The 15,584-nt window shown below is 51.5% G+C and overlaps 6 protein-coding genes across 6 annotated transcripts; 3 read left to right on the top strand and 3 right to left on the bottom strand.

Moving 5' to 3' along the window:
• Positions 1–214: 214 nt before the first annotated feature.
• Positions 215–2,311, bottom strand: KD926_009535 (spermidine synthase; the record flags this gene model as incomplete). The annotated part of the gene is made up of 4 exons (XM_053102183.1): positions 215–610; positions 694–997; positions 1,075–2,070; positions 2,211–2,311. The coding sequence occupies 4 exons, from the start codon at positions 2,309–2,311 to the stop codon at positions 215–217; spliced, it is 1,797 nt and encodes a 598-aa protein (XP_052954373.1).
• A 150-nt stretch (positions 2,312–2,461) lies between these two features.
• On the top strand, positions 2,462–3,181 carry KD926_009534 (uncharacterized protein; the record flags this gene model as incomplete). The annotated part of the gene is made up of 2 exons (XM_053102182.1): positions 2,462–2,633; positions 2,730–3,181. The coding sequence occupies 2 exons, from the start codon at positions 2,462–2,464 to the stop codon at positions 3,179–3,181; spliced, it is 624 nt and encodes a 207-aa protein (XP_052954372.1).
• Positions 3,182–4,429: 1,248 nt separating this feature from the next.
• Positions 4,430–5,290, top strand: KD926_009533 (putative serine/threonine protein kinase; the record flags this gene model as incomplete). Its single annotated transcript, XM_053102181.1, has 1 exon — positions 4,430–5,290. The coding sequence occupies one exon, from the start codon at positions 4,430–4,432 to the stop codon at positions 5,288–5,290; it is 861 nt and encodes a 286-aa protein (XP_052954371.1).
• A 714-nt stretch (positions 5,291–6,004) lies between these two features.
• On the bottom strand, positions 6,005–7,933 carry KD926_009532 (putative AMP-binding enzyme; the record flags this gene model as incomplete). Its single annotated transcript, XM_053102180.1, has 5 exons — positions 6,005–6,132; positions 6,260–6,539; positions 6,604–7,650; positions 7,706–7,741; positions 7,796–7,933. The coding sequence occupies 5 exons, from the start codon at positions 7,931–7,933 to the stop codon at positions 6,005–6,007; spliced, it is 1,629 nt and encodes a 542-aa protein (XP_052954370.1).
• Positions 7,934–8,699: 766 nt separating this feature from the next.
• On the bottom strand, positions 8,700–10,427 carry KD926_009531 (SET domain protein; the record flags this gene model as incomplete). The annotated part of the gene is made up of 1 exon (XM_053102179.1): positions 8,700–10,427. The coding sequence occupies one exon, from the start codon at positions 10,425–10,427 to the stop codon at positions 8,700–8,702; it is 1,728 nt and encodes a 575-aa protein (XP_052954369.1).
• Positions 10,428–11,699: 1,272 nt separating this feature from the next.
• KD926_009530 (histidine phosphatase family protein) lies at positions 11,700–15,354 on the top strand (the record flags this gene model as incomplete). Its single annotated transcript, XM_053102178.1, has 7 exons — positions 11,700–12,503; positions 12,562–13,245; positions 13,599–13,900; positions 14,069–14,225; positions 14,314–14,532; positions 14,624–14,866; positions 14,929–15,354. 7 exons carry the CDS (start codon positions 11,700–11,702, stop codon positions 15,352–15,354), a joined length of 2,835 nt encoding a protein of 944 aa, XP_052954368.1.
• Between the last annotated feature and the right edge of the window lie 230 nt (positions 15,355–15,584).

Genomic DNA, 15,584 nt, shown 5'->3' with positions numbered 1-15,584 from the left:
TCCCTAAGGAGTTTGGTGTTGGATAGGGGGTGCTAGCCCAGTTCGCTAACTTTTGAAATAGTGAAATGACCAGCCAAAACTAGATATCTCACATCCCACCAAACAAAGCAATTCCAACTCTATAATACAATATATCAACCTTTTCTATATGTCTCCCTATCATGAACCCGTCTAGACCAATAAGAGAATCTCGGTAATCAAAACAAAAACGAGATTACCAGTTCTCCCAAACGGCAGCGGGCAACACCTTCCTCATAATCTCCCAGTGCTGCAACGCGCCCTGATCCTGCCACCTGTGCAGCTTACCAGTCTCCTTGGCCCTCAGGACCGCGCGACCGCCCTCACTAACAGACATGAACGCGGACGGATCGACCTCGTGCTTGGGCATCAGGTAGGTCTCGCGGAACTTGCTGCGCAGATAGTCGCCCGGCACGGGGTCGCGGAAGGTCAGCGGGGAGGAGGATTTCTTGCAGAAGATCACCATGTTGGTGAAGTCGGCGGTTTCGTCGTTGCCGACTTCTTCGCGGAAGATGCGGCACGAGGGGAAGACGGCTTCGATGGTGCGGACGGTAAGCGCGGCGGGGTATTGGGAGACGTCGCCGGCGTAGTTCTGGAGGGAGTTGGTTAGTGGTGGATTCCTTGGGGGGTGGGATGGGAAGGGAAGTGTGAGAAGGAGGGGGAAGGGGAACGTACGATGGCAATCACGCCGTCATCTTTCAGAAGGGCATTCAGACCCTGCAGGAACTCGATAGTGAAGAGGTCGACGGGCTCGGCGCCGCCGGTGAAGACGTCATGCACGATGTAGTCGTACTGGGCGGTTGACGATTCTTGGGCACGACGCACGAAGACAGTGGCATCTTCGATGGCGGCGATGTGGTTGGCCGGAAGGTCGAAGTACTCCAGAGCGAACTTGTGCACAATGGGGTCGATCTCCACGACGGTGGTTTCGATGCCGTGCGTGATGAGGGCAGCGGGAGTGGTGCCGACACCGAGACCGCTAGTATCAGTTAGCAGGATGATCAAAGGATTTGAACGATAATCTGAAGGACTAGGAGACAAGGTGACGGAACATACATAACCAGAGCTTTGCTGCCCGCGTCAACGCGAGGCACGCCGTTGTCGGGCTCTACGAGCCGAACGGCCTCCAGCATGGTGAAAACGGCGTAGATGGGGTCCTTGACGTCGGGCTTGTAGTTACGGTAGACCTTATTCCACTGGCCACCAAGAAGGCTGTGATCGCAGCGCATCACGCGGAAGCCGTCATCCAGGTTATCCAGGACGGAGATGTATCCGGTGGAGGAGTCCTGACGAGCGACAAGGGCGAAACCTTCGGTGCGAATGGCCGCGTCCATGGCCGCAGTGGTGCTGCCAAGCGGCAGATGGACATTGGAGGTGAAGGAGAAGATGATGGACGGGATGGCCAGGACTAGCAGCTTGGAGGGCACGACGGCAGAATACAAGCCCGCAATGAGAAGTTGCAGGCCAGTTCGCGAGAGAAAGAACGTCACTCCCAGGGTAACGGAGGTGAATGCTTTGGCAAGGTGCTCGCCGACGGAGTAAACGACATACGAGGCCAGAAGAGGAGCATGTTCCATGACGAGATCACCGTGACGGTCGAGGTTCAGACCGGACTGCATCAACTTTCCGGCGCAGGCCACGGAGAGCAGCAGGAATGGATAGAAGGCGACGGCCGTGGTGACAATAGGTCCCGTCGGGTTGCCGAGCTCGGAGCTCTGCTGAAACAAGAGATATTGAATAGTAGGAATCCAGAAGGCCATGACGGGCAGCAGGTAAACGGCGCGGCGAGCCGACAGCTGCTGGACACGGTCCTTCAGGAACCAACCGGCAGCGGCAACTATGGCGACCCCATAGCCGTGGAAGATATGGGACGGGCCAGAGCCGTAGACGGGGGCCAGGTTCAACAAGAACACATATGAGGAAAAGGCAGTGAGGGCCAGCAAAGCGGCGGCCGTCGACAACTGCTTCCTGTTGCGCCGCTGCAGCATATCTGCGAAAGCCATGGCGTCACAACTGGAGATCTCCCAGACGTGATGGGAGCTTTGTTTCTGGCTGGAAGGGTTGGTCAATATAGAGTAATTATCTCAAGCAAAGGTGTTTGTTTTTTATTTGTTTGATAGGGAGGAGAGGGATATGACAGGGTCAAAGGGAATTGTTTGAACTAAACTAGATTGGACATTAGCAGGACTCACCAGAAGACCTGGTGGGCAAAGGAAGTGAAACTGACTGTTTCACCCTCTGCTGCCAATAATATCAAACAGTTCGGGATGCTGATGGAAGGAAGTGGATTCATGCTGGAGAAGTAATTCTTAGTAACGGATGATGCCACTCCGCATTCTGCCGCTGCTTGCCGCTCGGTGCCTCCGCTTTCTTTCTGTTTCCCCCTCACTCCTGTTATTCCTTGTTCCTCATTATTATTGCATTGTCCGTCGCATATTGCACCATGCCACTATTCCCCGAAGGAACGGGGCTGCAACCGGAGATGAATGTCCCAACTGATTCAGCTGCGCCGACAACAACTGCGCCTCTCTCACGCGAGACGCAGGTGAAGAATCGGCGCAAACGATATTTAGACGCGCATCCCGAGTATTTCTCAGCTGATCTCGAGCTTGCTGGTCCGCTCGCTCTCTCCTAGTTTCATTCCTTTGCGACTGGTTGAATTGTCAGTTGCAAGGAAGCAGACTTTCCGAGCTAATCTTCCAGCCTTGCAGACCCGTTGCTGTACGATCGCCTAATCCGCCGTTTCCAGACTCCGGCCGAAAGAGAAGCCGAAGGACGCGCCAAAGGGTTCTCCGGCGTGCTCCAAGCGGATCTGTGTCGCTCGGAGGCCAAGTTCGATGCCCTTTCACATCCAGACCCTCAGGCCTTGTTCAGCTATACGCGCGGACCCAACGGAGAGATTCTTGCGGAAGAGCGGGACGAGATTCCGCCGAGTAAAGAAGAGGGGGAGAAACTGTGGCGATGGGAAATGACATTGCGCTTTATTCGCGGAGAAGATGAAGACTTTGACTATCCGAATGTCGACGACAATGACGAGTATGACGATTGGAATGAGGAGCAGGAGCGATACTTCGAGGACGAGGAACCGGATTGGATGGTGGACCAGGCCAATGGAGATGTCAGGTCCCAGCTGCAAGGAGAAACGGGCATCCAGGATTTCTAAAGACACTGGAAGCATGAAATACTGCTTTCTGCTTTGTATTCCTTCTACTACGGTTTTTGGGAGTGGTTACAGCCGGCGTTCCTCTGCAGCTCCTAATTACGGCCGTCTCACTTTGGGTATGTCGCTGCCGGCGGGTTCTGAAAATTAGACTCGACAGAGCATGGTGGCATAGGATGGATACCCAGTAATGTACTCAGGGCTCCCATCGTTGCTTCAACCACCTACTCACGAGACCAGAATCAACAGCCTACGCTGCATCCCTCGATGCTCGATAAAGCCGTGGTCAATTGGCCTACAAGGTGCCGGATACGTCCCCTCGTTGGCAATGGTGCCTGTGCAGTTAATGTCTGCCAGTCTACGTGGCGTGTTATTCACTCTCTCCAGAGAATGTTCCATCTTCTTTGCATCTCTTCCGATTTCATCTGGTCTTTACCCGAGATGATAGGTGACACTGGCCAACCGAGTCTCATCTACTACCATACCTTTGCCATATGAGCTTGCCGTTATGCTATGGCCTGAGAAAGACCAGAGATTTTGATCATTGGGTCTTTCTTACGTGCAAAGGCAATGGGGTATGGAGCTCTTGGATGGTGTATATCATTCTTGAAAGATTGGGTGCTTGTGTATAGTCTGAGAACTGTTGTGTCATAGCTATGAATAGAACATCGTTTCTTACAAGATACTCATAGATCTCTCTGCTTTTATATCATGGACTTTATTTAAAGATACATCATCATTATTACCACCGTTGTCGTACACATCAAGAAGACCCGACTCGGTGTCAATCCAGGTCTTCTTTGGCATCATGGCGGAATCTCTGTTCCGGGCTCTGCATTCCGCCATATTGCCAAGCATTGAACACTTGGGTTCTTAGTTCTTAGCAGGACATGTCAAGGCACCGGAAGGGGAAGCCGCTATAGATCAATTGCTCGCTACCGGCCTTCAGCCGTGACTCCCCCTGTTCCATGTCCATCACCCATTGACTCAATTCACAGACCCCGTGACTATGAAGCCGGGCGATGATGAATGATTTTGGCTATAGAGTTCTCGTGCCCTAAGTTGGCAGCTCTTCTCTCTCCCTGAGTCACTCTCTTTCCTCTCCATCTCTCTGACTGCGACTCGACAATCCACATAACCTCTTCTTTTTTTCGTCAAGATCAAAGCCAGATCTTGGCTGGAACTTGCGTTCGCTTACAAGAACATTTGTTATACCCTTTCATCCCCTTTTTATTCTCTTTTTCTCTCAAAATGCCTGCTGCAGCTATCCAGCCTAGAAGCTGCGCTTCCAAGAAGGCTCGCATGACTCCACTCAAGAGACTGCAAGTCTCAGCACCCAAGCCGGTGGTTCGTCTGCGACTAACTCCTCCAAAAAAAAAAAGTCCTTCTATTTGCAATACTCCCAGCCTCAAGGCTGAGTTCATCCACAGCCGTATTTCCTACTATGCCCCGAGAAAGCTCGGTAGTGGAAGCTGGGGCCAAGTCTATCTCATGCACGAGAGGGACAGCAACCGGCCCTACGCAGTAAAGGGGGTGCTTAAGGGCTCCGAGGAAGAGGAGGAAGACTACGCAGACAGAGTCTATCATGAGTTTGACGCCGCTAGCCGGCTAAACCATCCCAACGTGGACAAAACTCATCGGCTCCGTGCTCGTCACTGTCGCTGGTGCATCGTCATGGAGTACTGTGCCAATGGCGACGTTCTCGAACGCGCCGAGGACAACCATCTCACGTATAACGAGAAGCTGTGTCTCTTCGAACAGCTCCTCCACGGCGTGGAATACCTGCACAGCCAGGGCGTCGCTCACCGCGACATCAAGCTTGAGAATATGCTTCTCAACGAAGAGGGCCATCTCAAAATCGCCGATCTCGGCCTTGCGATGACCGGTGAACCCTTATGCAAATCCGACCCCCTGAGCACATGCTTTCTCGATTGCGGATCTCTGCCGATGAAGGCTCCCGAGGCAAGAGGGCGTAAGTCCAAGGCCATCCATTCATCCATCCAACCTAGCGATACCCCTTCTAACTTCCTTCCAGCAAATTTCTACGACGGCCGCGCATTCGACGCCTGGTCGTGCGCCATGTGCCTTCTTTTCATGCTGTACGATGGTTGAGGATATAGCACATCCGGCGACAAATTCAAACAAGAGCAAGAGTATATACGCAAGTGGGAGAGCGAAATATATCCCCATCAATACCCTGAGGCTCGAGTCTTCCGTGGCTTTTTCATTTTTCTCCTTTCTTTCGCGAAAATAAAAAGAAAGAAAGGTTTTTGTTTTATATGCCTAACTTGGGTGGATATGGTTTGATTTTTTATTTATGTTAAGAGCTTGGATAGATTATACCCTGCATGGATGGAGTTTTGGGATATGGCTTTTGGACTAGCATTCAACATCTAGGGTGGGAGGACGACTTTTTTTTGTATCGTGAATTCTGTTTGTATCATATCTTCAATCTTCGTTTTGTCTACTTGGAAATAAAATTATATTGGTTTCCACTGGTTGTCCGCTTTCTCTCGTAGCTAAGTATGGTTACTGCTATACAGTAAAAATGGTCTGCCGGGGCACCCTCAAGATCGCGCATCTCGCTCAGGTGCAGGGTGTTTCCATTTCCGTGACCTAATATTACATATTCCCGACGACGAACAAAGAAAACATGTCCAGAAGACGATACCATGGTGTTGTAGCTGCCTAGCAGAATGACTCACAAAGTACCTTTTGGATGACGTCTAAATAGATAAGCGAGACTTTGAACAAGATATACAATCGCTGAGTTCCGAAACATGTGATATTTTCCAATTAGCCCTGCGCATCTTAACCTAGCTTAGCTCAGCTCGTAGCATTCTTCTCCTTCAAGATTTTTATCGCGTCTTCTTTTAGTTTGAATTTCTGGATTTTGCCGCTCGCTGTTTTGGGGAATGTGTCGGGTGGGGAGAGGAAGAAAACGTATTTAGGCACTGGTATTGACGAGTTTAGTTGATGTTCGTGATTGATTTCAATGCAAATCCATCTAGTTTCCTTCCTTCTTTTTTTCCTTCTTGTTGTTGAGGGTCAGGGAAACTAAAAATGAGAGAAGAGACTTACCTAGATGATTGCTTAGACGCTCACTGACCCATTTTTTAATCATCTCGCTGGATCTATCCTCGTCGATTTCACTGCGGGGAATGATGAATGCTGCCACGGCTTCGCCGTATCGCTCATCTGGGATCCCCACGACCGAAACATCTAATACATCGGGGTACGTGAGCAGGCAATTCTCGACCTCCAGCGGGTGGATGTTTTCGCCGCCACGGATGATCAGGTCTTTGATTCGGCCTGTGATGGCGATGTAGCCGTCTTCTGAGAGGGTGGCTTCGTCGCCTGTCTTTAGGGGAGCGTTAGTTTATTGTTGTGGCCTTATATGTAGATCTGAGGGTGGGAAGACTCACCAACATCCATATCTTCCCTTGTTCGTCTGCAATCATCACCTCGGACGTCTTCTGCGGATCGTTCCAATACTCCTTCATCAGGAGGTATCCGCTGACTGCTAATTGGCCGGGTACATTGACGGGGAGGATCTGGCTTGGGTCGGCGGGGTGGGTGATTTTAGCTTCGACGTGCGGCATCAGTCGACCGACTGTATAAATGCGTTTGTCGATGGGGTCATCGGTCGTAGTCATAGCAGACACTGGACTGGTCTCCGTCATGCCGTAACAGATAGTAAGCTCGGTGAGATTGAGCACCCGATGTAGCTTCTTCATCAGCTCGGCTGGGATGCTACTCCCTGCGGCGATGCCTGTGCGGAGAAACTCGAACCCTTCGGATGAGATCTCGCCATCTTCGAGGAGTTTGAGCTCCTCGAGGAACATGGTCGGGACGCCGTAGAGGGCGGTGCATTTCTCCTCTTGCACGGCGGTTAGGGCGGCCTTTGCGTTGAATGATTCCGTGGGGAAGACGATAGCCGACCCGTGCGTCGCGGTGGCCATGTATCCGAGGACGGATCCGAAGCAGTGAAAGAGTGGTGGGGGGCAGCAGACGACGTCCTGGGAGGTCAGACGCATTCGGTCACCAATCTGGGATCCATTGTTGAGAATAGAGCGATGGCTGAGGCAGGCTGCTTTGGGCATGGCAGTGGTGCCGGATGTGAATTGTATGTTGACGATATCGTGGGGCGAGAGGTTCTGAGGCGGGAGGGGACTGATATCGGCGGTGACAGAGGATATTATCGATGAGTAGGGGGTAAGAGACTTATATTCGGAGCTGTTGACTCGGCCATTGGAGTTGTCCACAAATATGACTTGTTGGAGCGAGGGAATCAATTCGGACTCCAGCTTTGCCGTATCAAGGTCCTGAATTATATGTTTGAGGAGGGGGATGTTGCTCCGTGGTTGCTTTCTTGGGAGGTTGGACTCGGCGCTGACTATAAAATGACTTGTATCAAGGTGGTTCAACGCCGAAACTACTTGAGTTGAGTTGAACGAAGGATTTACGGGGACCTATACTAGAACATTAGGGATTTGCGTGAAAGGTTTACTCATGCACGAGACTTACGAGAATAGCTCCAAGTTTGAACAGCGCATAAGTTGCCTATATAAGACTGATTAGATCTAATTGGAATGAGGCAAGCTCGGGGGTTCATACAATAGCATGTTCCATAGAATTACCAAGCATTACTGCAACACGGTGCCCTTTGCGGACGCCGACAGACTCAAGGCCTCGCGCAAGGGCGTTGCTCTTAGCATCCAGGGCTGCATAGGTTACTCTGTCACTTTGATGCATTGAAATGACACTGGGCGAGGATATTAGCTCCGTGTTGAGTCTGATTGGAGAAGTGCAGTAACTAACGCTGCTCGATCACCATACGACTGGACGATCTTGGAGAAATGTTCGCCAATTGTGGATTCCAGCAAGGGGGGCTTATGTCACGGGAAAAATGTAAAGGTCAGCAGAGCTCACTAAATTTTAACTATCGCTAATATATACCTCCAGTGGTCCCCGGGCATAGCTCTGGGTCAATAAGCTCCTCCTGGTGGGAGCGAGTACCGGCCTCGCTAAGTGGCCTCCGACTTGGAATCGACTCAATTGGCGTTGTAGAGGACGCATCTCCGATTGGTATGCGAGGCGAATATGTCTTAAATGTTTGAGTTGGAAAGTCAGAGGGTCATAAGTTTAAGCAGAGCTGTTTCTTGTTGCACGAAGTTGAAAGGACTACCCCTTGCTTCCCCTGTATATACATCGGATGTCGTCAGAGGACAGTGATGGACGTAGGTCTAGATGCGCGGGAACCGTAGATGACGGGCACCACGCAGGAAGATTGGAGCTAGTGCAATTGGAATTGGACTGGACAGAGATCGAGAGAAAAGGAGACTGAAATTGGATTGGAATGCGAGAAACTAGAGGAACAGTAATGATTGCCTTCCCCGCACGTGCAGCGGTGCGGGGGTGGTTCGCATTGCCGAATCTCCCAAACCGACTTCATCTCCACGATATGCCCCTACTTCTTCTTCCCACTAGTCCCCCATTGAATCTCGATATCCCTGACAACCTAGCTGCCCCTTTTGGACATGCAGTTCGGCTCTCCGCATTTGCACTCTTTTGTTTCCCAGTACCAATCCCCATAGCCAATGGTGAGTTCCTCAAAGATGGAGATGTCCCGGCGCGCCTCTACTGTCATTCGCACCCGATTCCCAATGGACCGAAATTCGAACTCGGTATTGGGATCACAGGAGTGATTGATGAATCGAGTCCAGTTCCCCTTGAACTGGGACGATATACTTGCGAGCACGACGTCACCATCAGCATCGGTCTGAAGAGAAAGACCGTAAGTGCCATCGTCGTAATCCTCGGGTTTGATCTCCCCCACGTATTCCGCCAGAATCTCCCCTTTCTTGAAGTTCGTCAACGCCCGAATCCCGGCATATTTTACGGGATACTCGACCAGTTCCACCAGACCTGCTACCTGAAGACCCGGCTTGCATTCACAGAGCTCGCTTGACCCGCACAAGGCGCAGTCTCCGTGTCTCGCCTGACGGATTGTGGGGTCCTCTACCTGTTGGCCGTCTATAACCCAATCAGCTGGGTCGAATGTACACTCGTCCATGTGCTCCTGTTTTCGTTGATTATGGCGCTTCGTGCGCAGTCCGCCGCTAATGGTTCGCATAATATGGTGCGGATGATCCTTTCCAATCCGCTTGTAAAACCACTCCAGGTTTTTCCTGATTTTCGGGATGGGGTGGTGGTTGGAGTATCGGAGCAGCAGACCGCTCCAATCCAGGTTCCGCAATCGAGCGAAAAAGACCAGGCTCTCTGAGTTTTCTCGAATGAGGTTGAGCAATTTCTTCCAAACTCGGGGGTTCGTCTCTTCTAAGCATGCTCTGCGGAATCCTTCCGCCCACGCACAGATCGCCAGAGTCCTCCATCCGAAATTGTGGCAAAACTTTGCGATATTCCTCACCTCGCGTACTTTCTTCTCCTCTGGACTCAGAGCATTTAGCTTGAAGTCAACTGCCATGCGCACCACCTTTTGTGCCTCGTGGTACTGCGTCATAAATTCGGGGTGCTGTTGTTTCTGATTCTTCACCATGAAGTCCTGCATTACGCATACGTTGTTGATATCCCAGTAGATCGCAGCGATGATTTCGGTAGCCCGCTGGGAAGGCTTGATTTTGGGCTTTTCAAACTTCAAACTGTGATAGATCTTGGGCTTACTTTCGACGGGTTCTTGAATGATCAGGTCTCCCGCTTCACTGGTCGTTCGTTTCCTGCTGGCTGTCTGGTCCTTTGTCTTCTGCTCAGTCGCCCGGTTGTTTGGCTCGTTCTGGGTCTCCTGAGCCTCTACCTCCTGAGTTTCTGAATCGGTGTTGAGGTTTGTGGCCTTCGACTTCTTGCCAGCTGGTCGGCTCCTTGGGCTCTTTTTGGCCTTCTTCTCGACGGGTTCTTGAAGGATCAGATCTCCCGCTTCACTGGCCTTTCGTTTCCTGCTGGCTGTCTGTTCCTTTGTCTCCTTTTCAGCCACCTGGTTGTTTGACTCGTTCTGGGTCTCCTGGGCCTCTGTCTCCTGGGCCTCTGAATCTGTGTCGGGAGTTGAGGTCTTTGACTTCTTGCGAGCTGGTCGACCCTTTGAGCTCTTTTTGGTCTTCTTGACTTTTGAGATCTTGCCAGCCGTCTGCGCTCTTGACATCTTCGCGGTAGCTTGTCCCTTTTTCTTCTTGTCGGCTACCTTGACCTTCGAGCTCTTGTTAGCTTTCTGGCTCTTTGCCTTTTTTGGAGCCATGATCAGTGTAGTGGAGTATAAGAAATCTAGATTGCGAGGGTATTAACGAGCAATGGCAGATAGGTGTGGTTTAGTACAAGGTTTTGAGACATCCTATATTATATATTCCGGGTCTTCGTTTGCTATGTACTGCGTTCACGGAATCTTCCGTATGTGGGTTTGGTGGATTCATTGTTTTGAGCACAATACAATTTGCTTGTCTTTTTTGTGTACTTTTGATTACAAAGAAGGACAGTCACTGTGAGATGCTATGAATATTATAGAACAAGGAGTTTAGTTATATGAATCCATCAATGGAAGGCTCTAATATTTTCTTTGTTTTTTGAAGGGTCGTGCAGCTATGATAAAATGGCTTTGATATGCACCACGGTTGAACACAACAAGGTCTTTTTATTATGCTACCGAAAAAAAAGAGTAAGGTGACAAAGTGATATTCGAGTGAATGGTCCTTTGAATTATCTGTTTGATGAAGCAAATAGTTGCTGAACTAGAGTCATGCGGTTTCCTGATCATATGAAAATATTATGTTCATCAGGTAAGATACAAACGGAGTACGTTTATATATCAGGGAAATTCATGGGTTGATAAGCACTAATAAGCTTGGGCTCAACACAGACTGATGGCACAGTCCTATAGGGATTGTGATGTCTCGATACTCTAAGAAGATCAACTGGAGGATCCCGACATGTACATATACCTACTACCTATACAGGACATAGCCTACTACTGGTTAGAGCTTGTCGAGAGCCTGACAGCCAAGGCAGCAACCGCGGCAGCCTGTTCGTTGAGGCCTCGTGTTGGGTCCACCCATGTGACTCGACGGCGGGCGTCGGGGACCCAAAGAGGCTTAGCGGCCCTCGTCGGGATCCGAAAGGGGGAAAGCGCGGCGGCGGGCGGGTTTGACCCCGTCAGATTCAGGCATCCCTCGATCTATCGTCGTCGACGTTGTCTCTCTTCCTTCTTCTTATTCCCACGGACTGCCAGTTCTCGTCGCTTTCCTTAGTCATTTCTTTGCCTTAGAACGTCTGGCCTCGAGCTCAACGCTTGTCAAGATACTCGCGCTCCTTTACGGCTGGACTTGACCAGATTGTCTTACAGAAGAAAAAAGACCCCTCGACTTTGACTCTACTAGTCCCTGATCCGGAATAGCACCGTTGGCTCCAGATCAGTTCCCCTGGATACTCTCAACTCCTCTGCTATATATTTGATTTTATATTGTGAATTTCAATCGCTCTTTTATATATCATGTCGGCCAATCAATTGCTGTGTCAAATGGATTCTCCGTCGCACCAGAACGAATGGTATGACTTTGACAGCTTTTTCGAGTTTCCCTCGGGCGATTTCGACAGCAATTCCACCTCGGTAGATTCAATCTCCCCCAAGGACTTGGATCTGAGCTACACCGAGGCGGATGCGTCCAACTGGAATTCCAACATCGGCGCCTGCTCCCAGGCGCCATTCCCGGAATTGGTGGACTGCGAGAACCTGTTCGGAGAGTATGCTCTCGGCACCGAATCCATCTCGAACCCTAACGAGACCCTGCAACTTCCCTCGACATCCGAGGCCGAAGGGTCCATAGGTTCCACCTACGATGGCACGTGGTCGCCTGAATTCTCAGGCCACAATGATCAGTTCTACTCGACCATTCGCCAGATGGTAGAGTCCCAAGCAGCGACGGGTGCGGGCTACGCCTCCAAAAAGGAGAAGCGTATCGAGGCATCCATTGCGCTGCATATGCAGCGGCTCCAGGATGTGTCTCTGCCTGATATCGAACTGTTCTCGGACTCAAATACCTCGTTTCCTTCGCCCTGCTGGTCGGAGACTGCCCGACCAAATGCTTCTCTTGACGGGAGCCCGGCTACCACCCTCCTGTCCGAGCCTACTAGCAAATCCCCTACACCTCCCTCCACGCTTGATGCCTCCTCCGGAGGGATGGAGCTCGTATTGGACTTGAACATGAACACGACTTCCAACGTTCCGAAGAAGCAAAAGCCCCGATCGCGGGCCCAGAAAGAGAACTACATCAAGGTTCGCAAGCACGGGGCTTGCGAGAAACATAGAAAGCAACACAAAAGAGTATGTCTCCCGTTTGAGTCAGGTTTACCTGGCAACATGTTCGCTAACCTGGACCTAGTGCAACTGCCTCGAAGCTACCATTTCTCGTGTCGACATGGCTGGGTCGCTTCTTTCTACCACGAATGAAGTACTTAGACCGATGAAGCACGCTCCACAGCTTCACGTTCGCGGCCAGGACCACGACAGACTTCTCCTACAAACGAAACTGAGACAGAACAACACGCAACAGTGTGTGAAGTCGGCAGCTCTTGTGGATCGCAACAGTCCTACCCCCGGCGCCTCGTCGCCCGAGTCGGGCACTACGAGACACTCGCCTTGCCATGTGCAGCGCCCGATTAGCTCTCCAGACCAAGGAGTAATGCTACAGGTACGGTCGCCCATCAGGGAATACATACCTAGGGGCGGCGTTAACCATGTTTCTTCGTCGACGGGACTACTTGCAAGCCAAACAGTACAAGAATCGTCCACGGCCAACCCCGCTCAACGACCGAGCACGAACGCGGTCCAGGCGACGCGGCGTCCACCGCTTTCCAATCGCGGGTCTCCAGAGCTATGCACGATTGTGCATGGACGCGACCACGACCAGGTTCTCGGCCAAGGACTTCTCCAGAGATGGCGTCTACGACCCACAAGCCGGACGGGACAAGAATGCGTGCAACTACAGACTGTACAGCGCACGACGGGCTCGAATGGTCTTGGCAACGAGGGAATCGTTGTCCAACAGCAACTGCCCCTTCTATCTGTTTGTACAGGACTGTACAATACTGCACTTGCATTCTCCCGCTTCTGGCAAAAGTCGGCATCAGTCACCTCATGGGCAGGAAATCTTCTAGAAAGGTTCCTGATCGTCTCTTCTAAACGTTTTTCGTTTGTTCGGAGGGGATGGGGACTGAATCAGTCCGGCGTTGTGGTTTGATTTTGGTCTGTCTGTTCATTGAGCGTGTTCTGTGCTGTGTTTTTGATTTGTCCTGTTATCTTAGCGGTGGTTTGAAAATTTTGCGCTGTTGATTCCCTGTTGTTAATATATCTGTCAAAAATAGTGTTTGGATTAGGTAGTAATGGATCATTTTGTATATACTTTGATTTAACTGATAGACTGGAGATCCTATGACTGCGGAAGACCTGGTAGTCCCGGCTGATGTTCGCCGCAAGCAGCAACCGCCGTCGGGACAACCACCACAACGCAAGATCTGTTACCTGTTCAATCTCTTCCCGTCATGGACCCGAGCTCTACTCGCTACATCTCTTGATGAGATCCGCGAGGTGTCTTCAACGATAGAAAACCGCTCTTCGATTCTCGCTTTCCTCCGGGCGACCCCACCCACCTTCCTCCGCCAATCAACGCCCAATCATGGCGGCCTTCTCCTTTTCCTCGGCGCCTCAACGACTTCGCTATCGTCCACTTCTCGAGCCTGACACGAGAGAGCCCTGGCGTCCTCACCCTGTAGTCCGCTACTGTAACCGATTCTTCCGAATCACCGTCGTCATGTAAGCATCTATGTCCGTCTTGGTTGGATAGAGGGACCCGATCATCCAACCGGAGAAACAAGTGAGCTAACACCCAGGCCGTCAAGCCCCGTCCTCCTCGTAATCACCCTTCTCGTGGCCGGTCTATTCATGATGGCGGAAGCTCGCTCAGACGAGTCTCATCTCGAGTTCTCCGCGGTCCCGGGGTTCTTCTTACAGGATGATCCGGAGACCGATCCGGATACGTTTGATTATGTGAGTTTCATCATCCCCTAACTAGTTCATTGAACTTGTGATAGACTGTACTATATAAACAATCGGACAATAACCCGGATGAATCTAGGTTTCGTCCAATTTTGGACTGATCTCTCGGTCCTACGACACAGACCAGGACTTTGACCCGGAGGGCAAGAAGACGCAATGGCAGCGTCTAGCTCACCACATTGATGTGCTCAATGAGAACAGCGGGTCCGACATCAGTTATAAACTTCTCTTTCTCGGACGCCACGGCGAGGGATTCCATAACGTCGCCGAGCAGAAGTACGGCACGGAATTGTGGGATGTACGTGTTCTAACCTTCTCCCTTTCTACCCCCCTCTGTTCCTCCCCCCTCCCGCGGCGTATGGCATATGTGTATACTAACAATCCAAAAGTGCTACTGGTCGCTCCAAGATGGGGATGAGAACGGCACCTGGGTCGACTCCCGACTCACCAAGCTGGGTGAGTCGCAAGCAGGGACCGCCCACCGCGCCTGGCTCTCGCAGATCGAGACCGGCATCCCGGCACCGCAATCATATTACGCGAGTCCGTTGAATCGATGCCTCGCCACGGCGAGCATCACATTCAAGGGGACCGGTCTGCCACTTACGGAGCCGTTCAGGCCGCTTCTTAAAGAGGTACCCTCACCACTGCCTCCCTTCCTCCTTCCTCCCCTCAAAACTAATCCTAACCAACCCAGCTCCTCCGCGAAACCATCGGCCTACACACCTGCGACTCCCGATCCTCCAAACCCGCCATACAGGCCGAATACCCACTCGTTCGGTTCGAGGAGGGCTTCGCCGAGGAAGACCCCCTGTATGACCCCGATCTCCGGGAGAGCGATACCGCGCGGGACGTCCGCTTCCGGGATCTCTTCCAGGACATCTTCGGGCACGACGACAACACGTATCTGTCGTTGACGGCGCACTCGGGCGCGATTACGAGTATGTTGCAAGTTGTCGGGCATCGGAAGTTTGCGCTGGCGACGGGCGGCGTCATTCCGGTGCTTGTGAGGGCTGAGAGGATCAAGGGGCCGTTGCCGGTTTGGCCGGTGGATGACTGGACGGGAAAGCCGGAGTGTAAGGGGGATCCGATGGATAGGGGATTATGGGCCCACGGGGCTTGAGTTCATTACTTCCTGCCTGTTTATATAATATACAATGAACCAAGAGGTGTATGTGATGTATATTCCAATATTGTACACTTGAATTTTTCACCGGTGCCGAGGTACGGTTGCTCTACTACATACCACCCCAGAGCCCAGCAACCGACTCGAACCGACTTATCGAGGGCTTCACTCCAGACCAAAGCCAATCAGATGCAAAGAAAGCTGAATGTCACAGACGCTGATATTCG

Source organism: Aspergillus affinis, assembly GCF_023601865.1.
Source record: "Aspergillus affinis strain CMG 70 chromosome Unknown NODE_69_length_187866_cov_87_282759, whole genome shotgun sequence".
In the NCBI taxonomy this organism is placed as follows: Eukaryota; Fungi; Ascomycota; class Eurotiomycetes; order Eurotiales; family Aspergillaceae; genus Aspergillus; species Aspergillus affinis.
The sequence above is the reverse complement of the archived record's forward strand: the minus strand, read 5'-3'. Positions and strand labels throughout refer to the sequence as shown.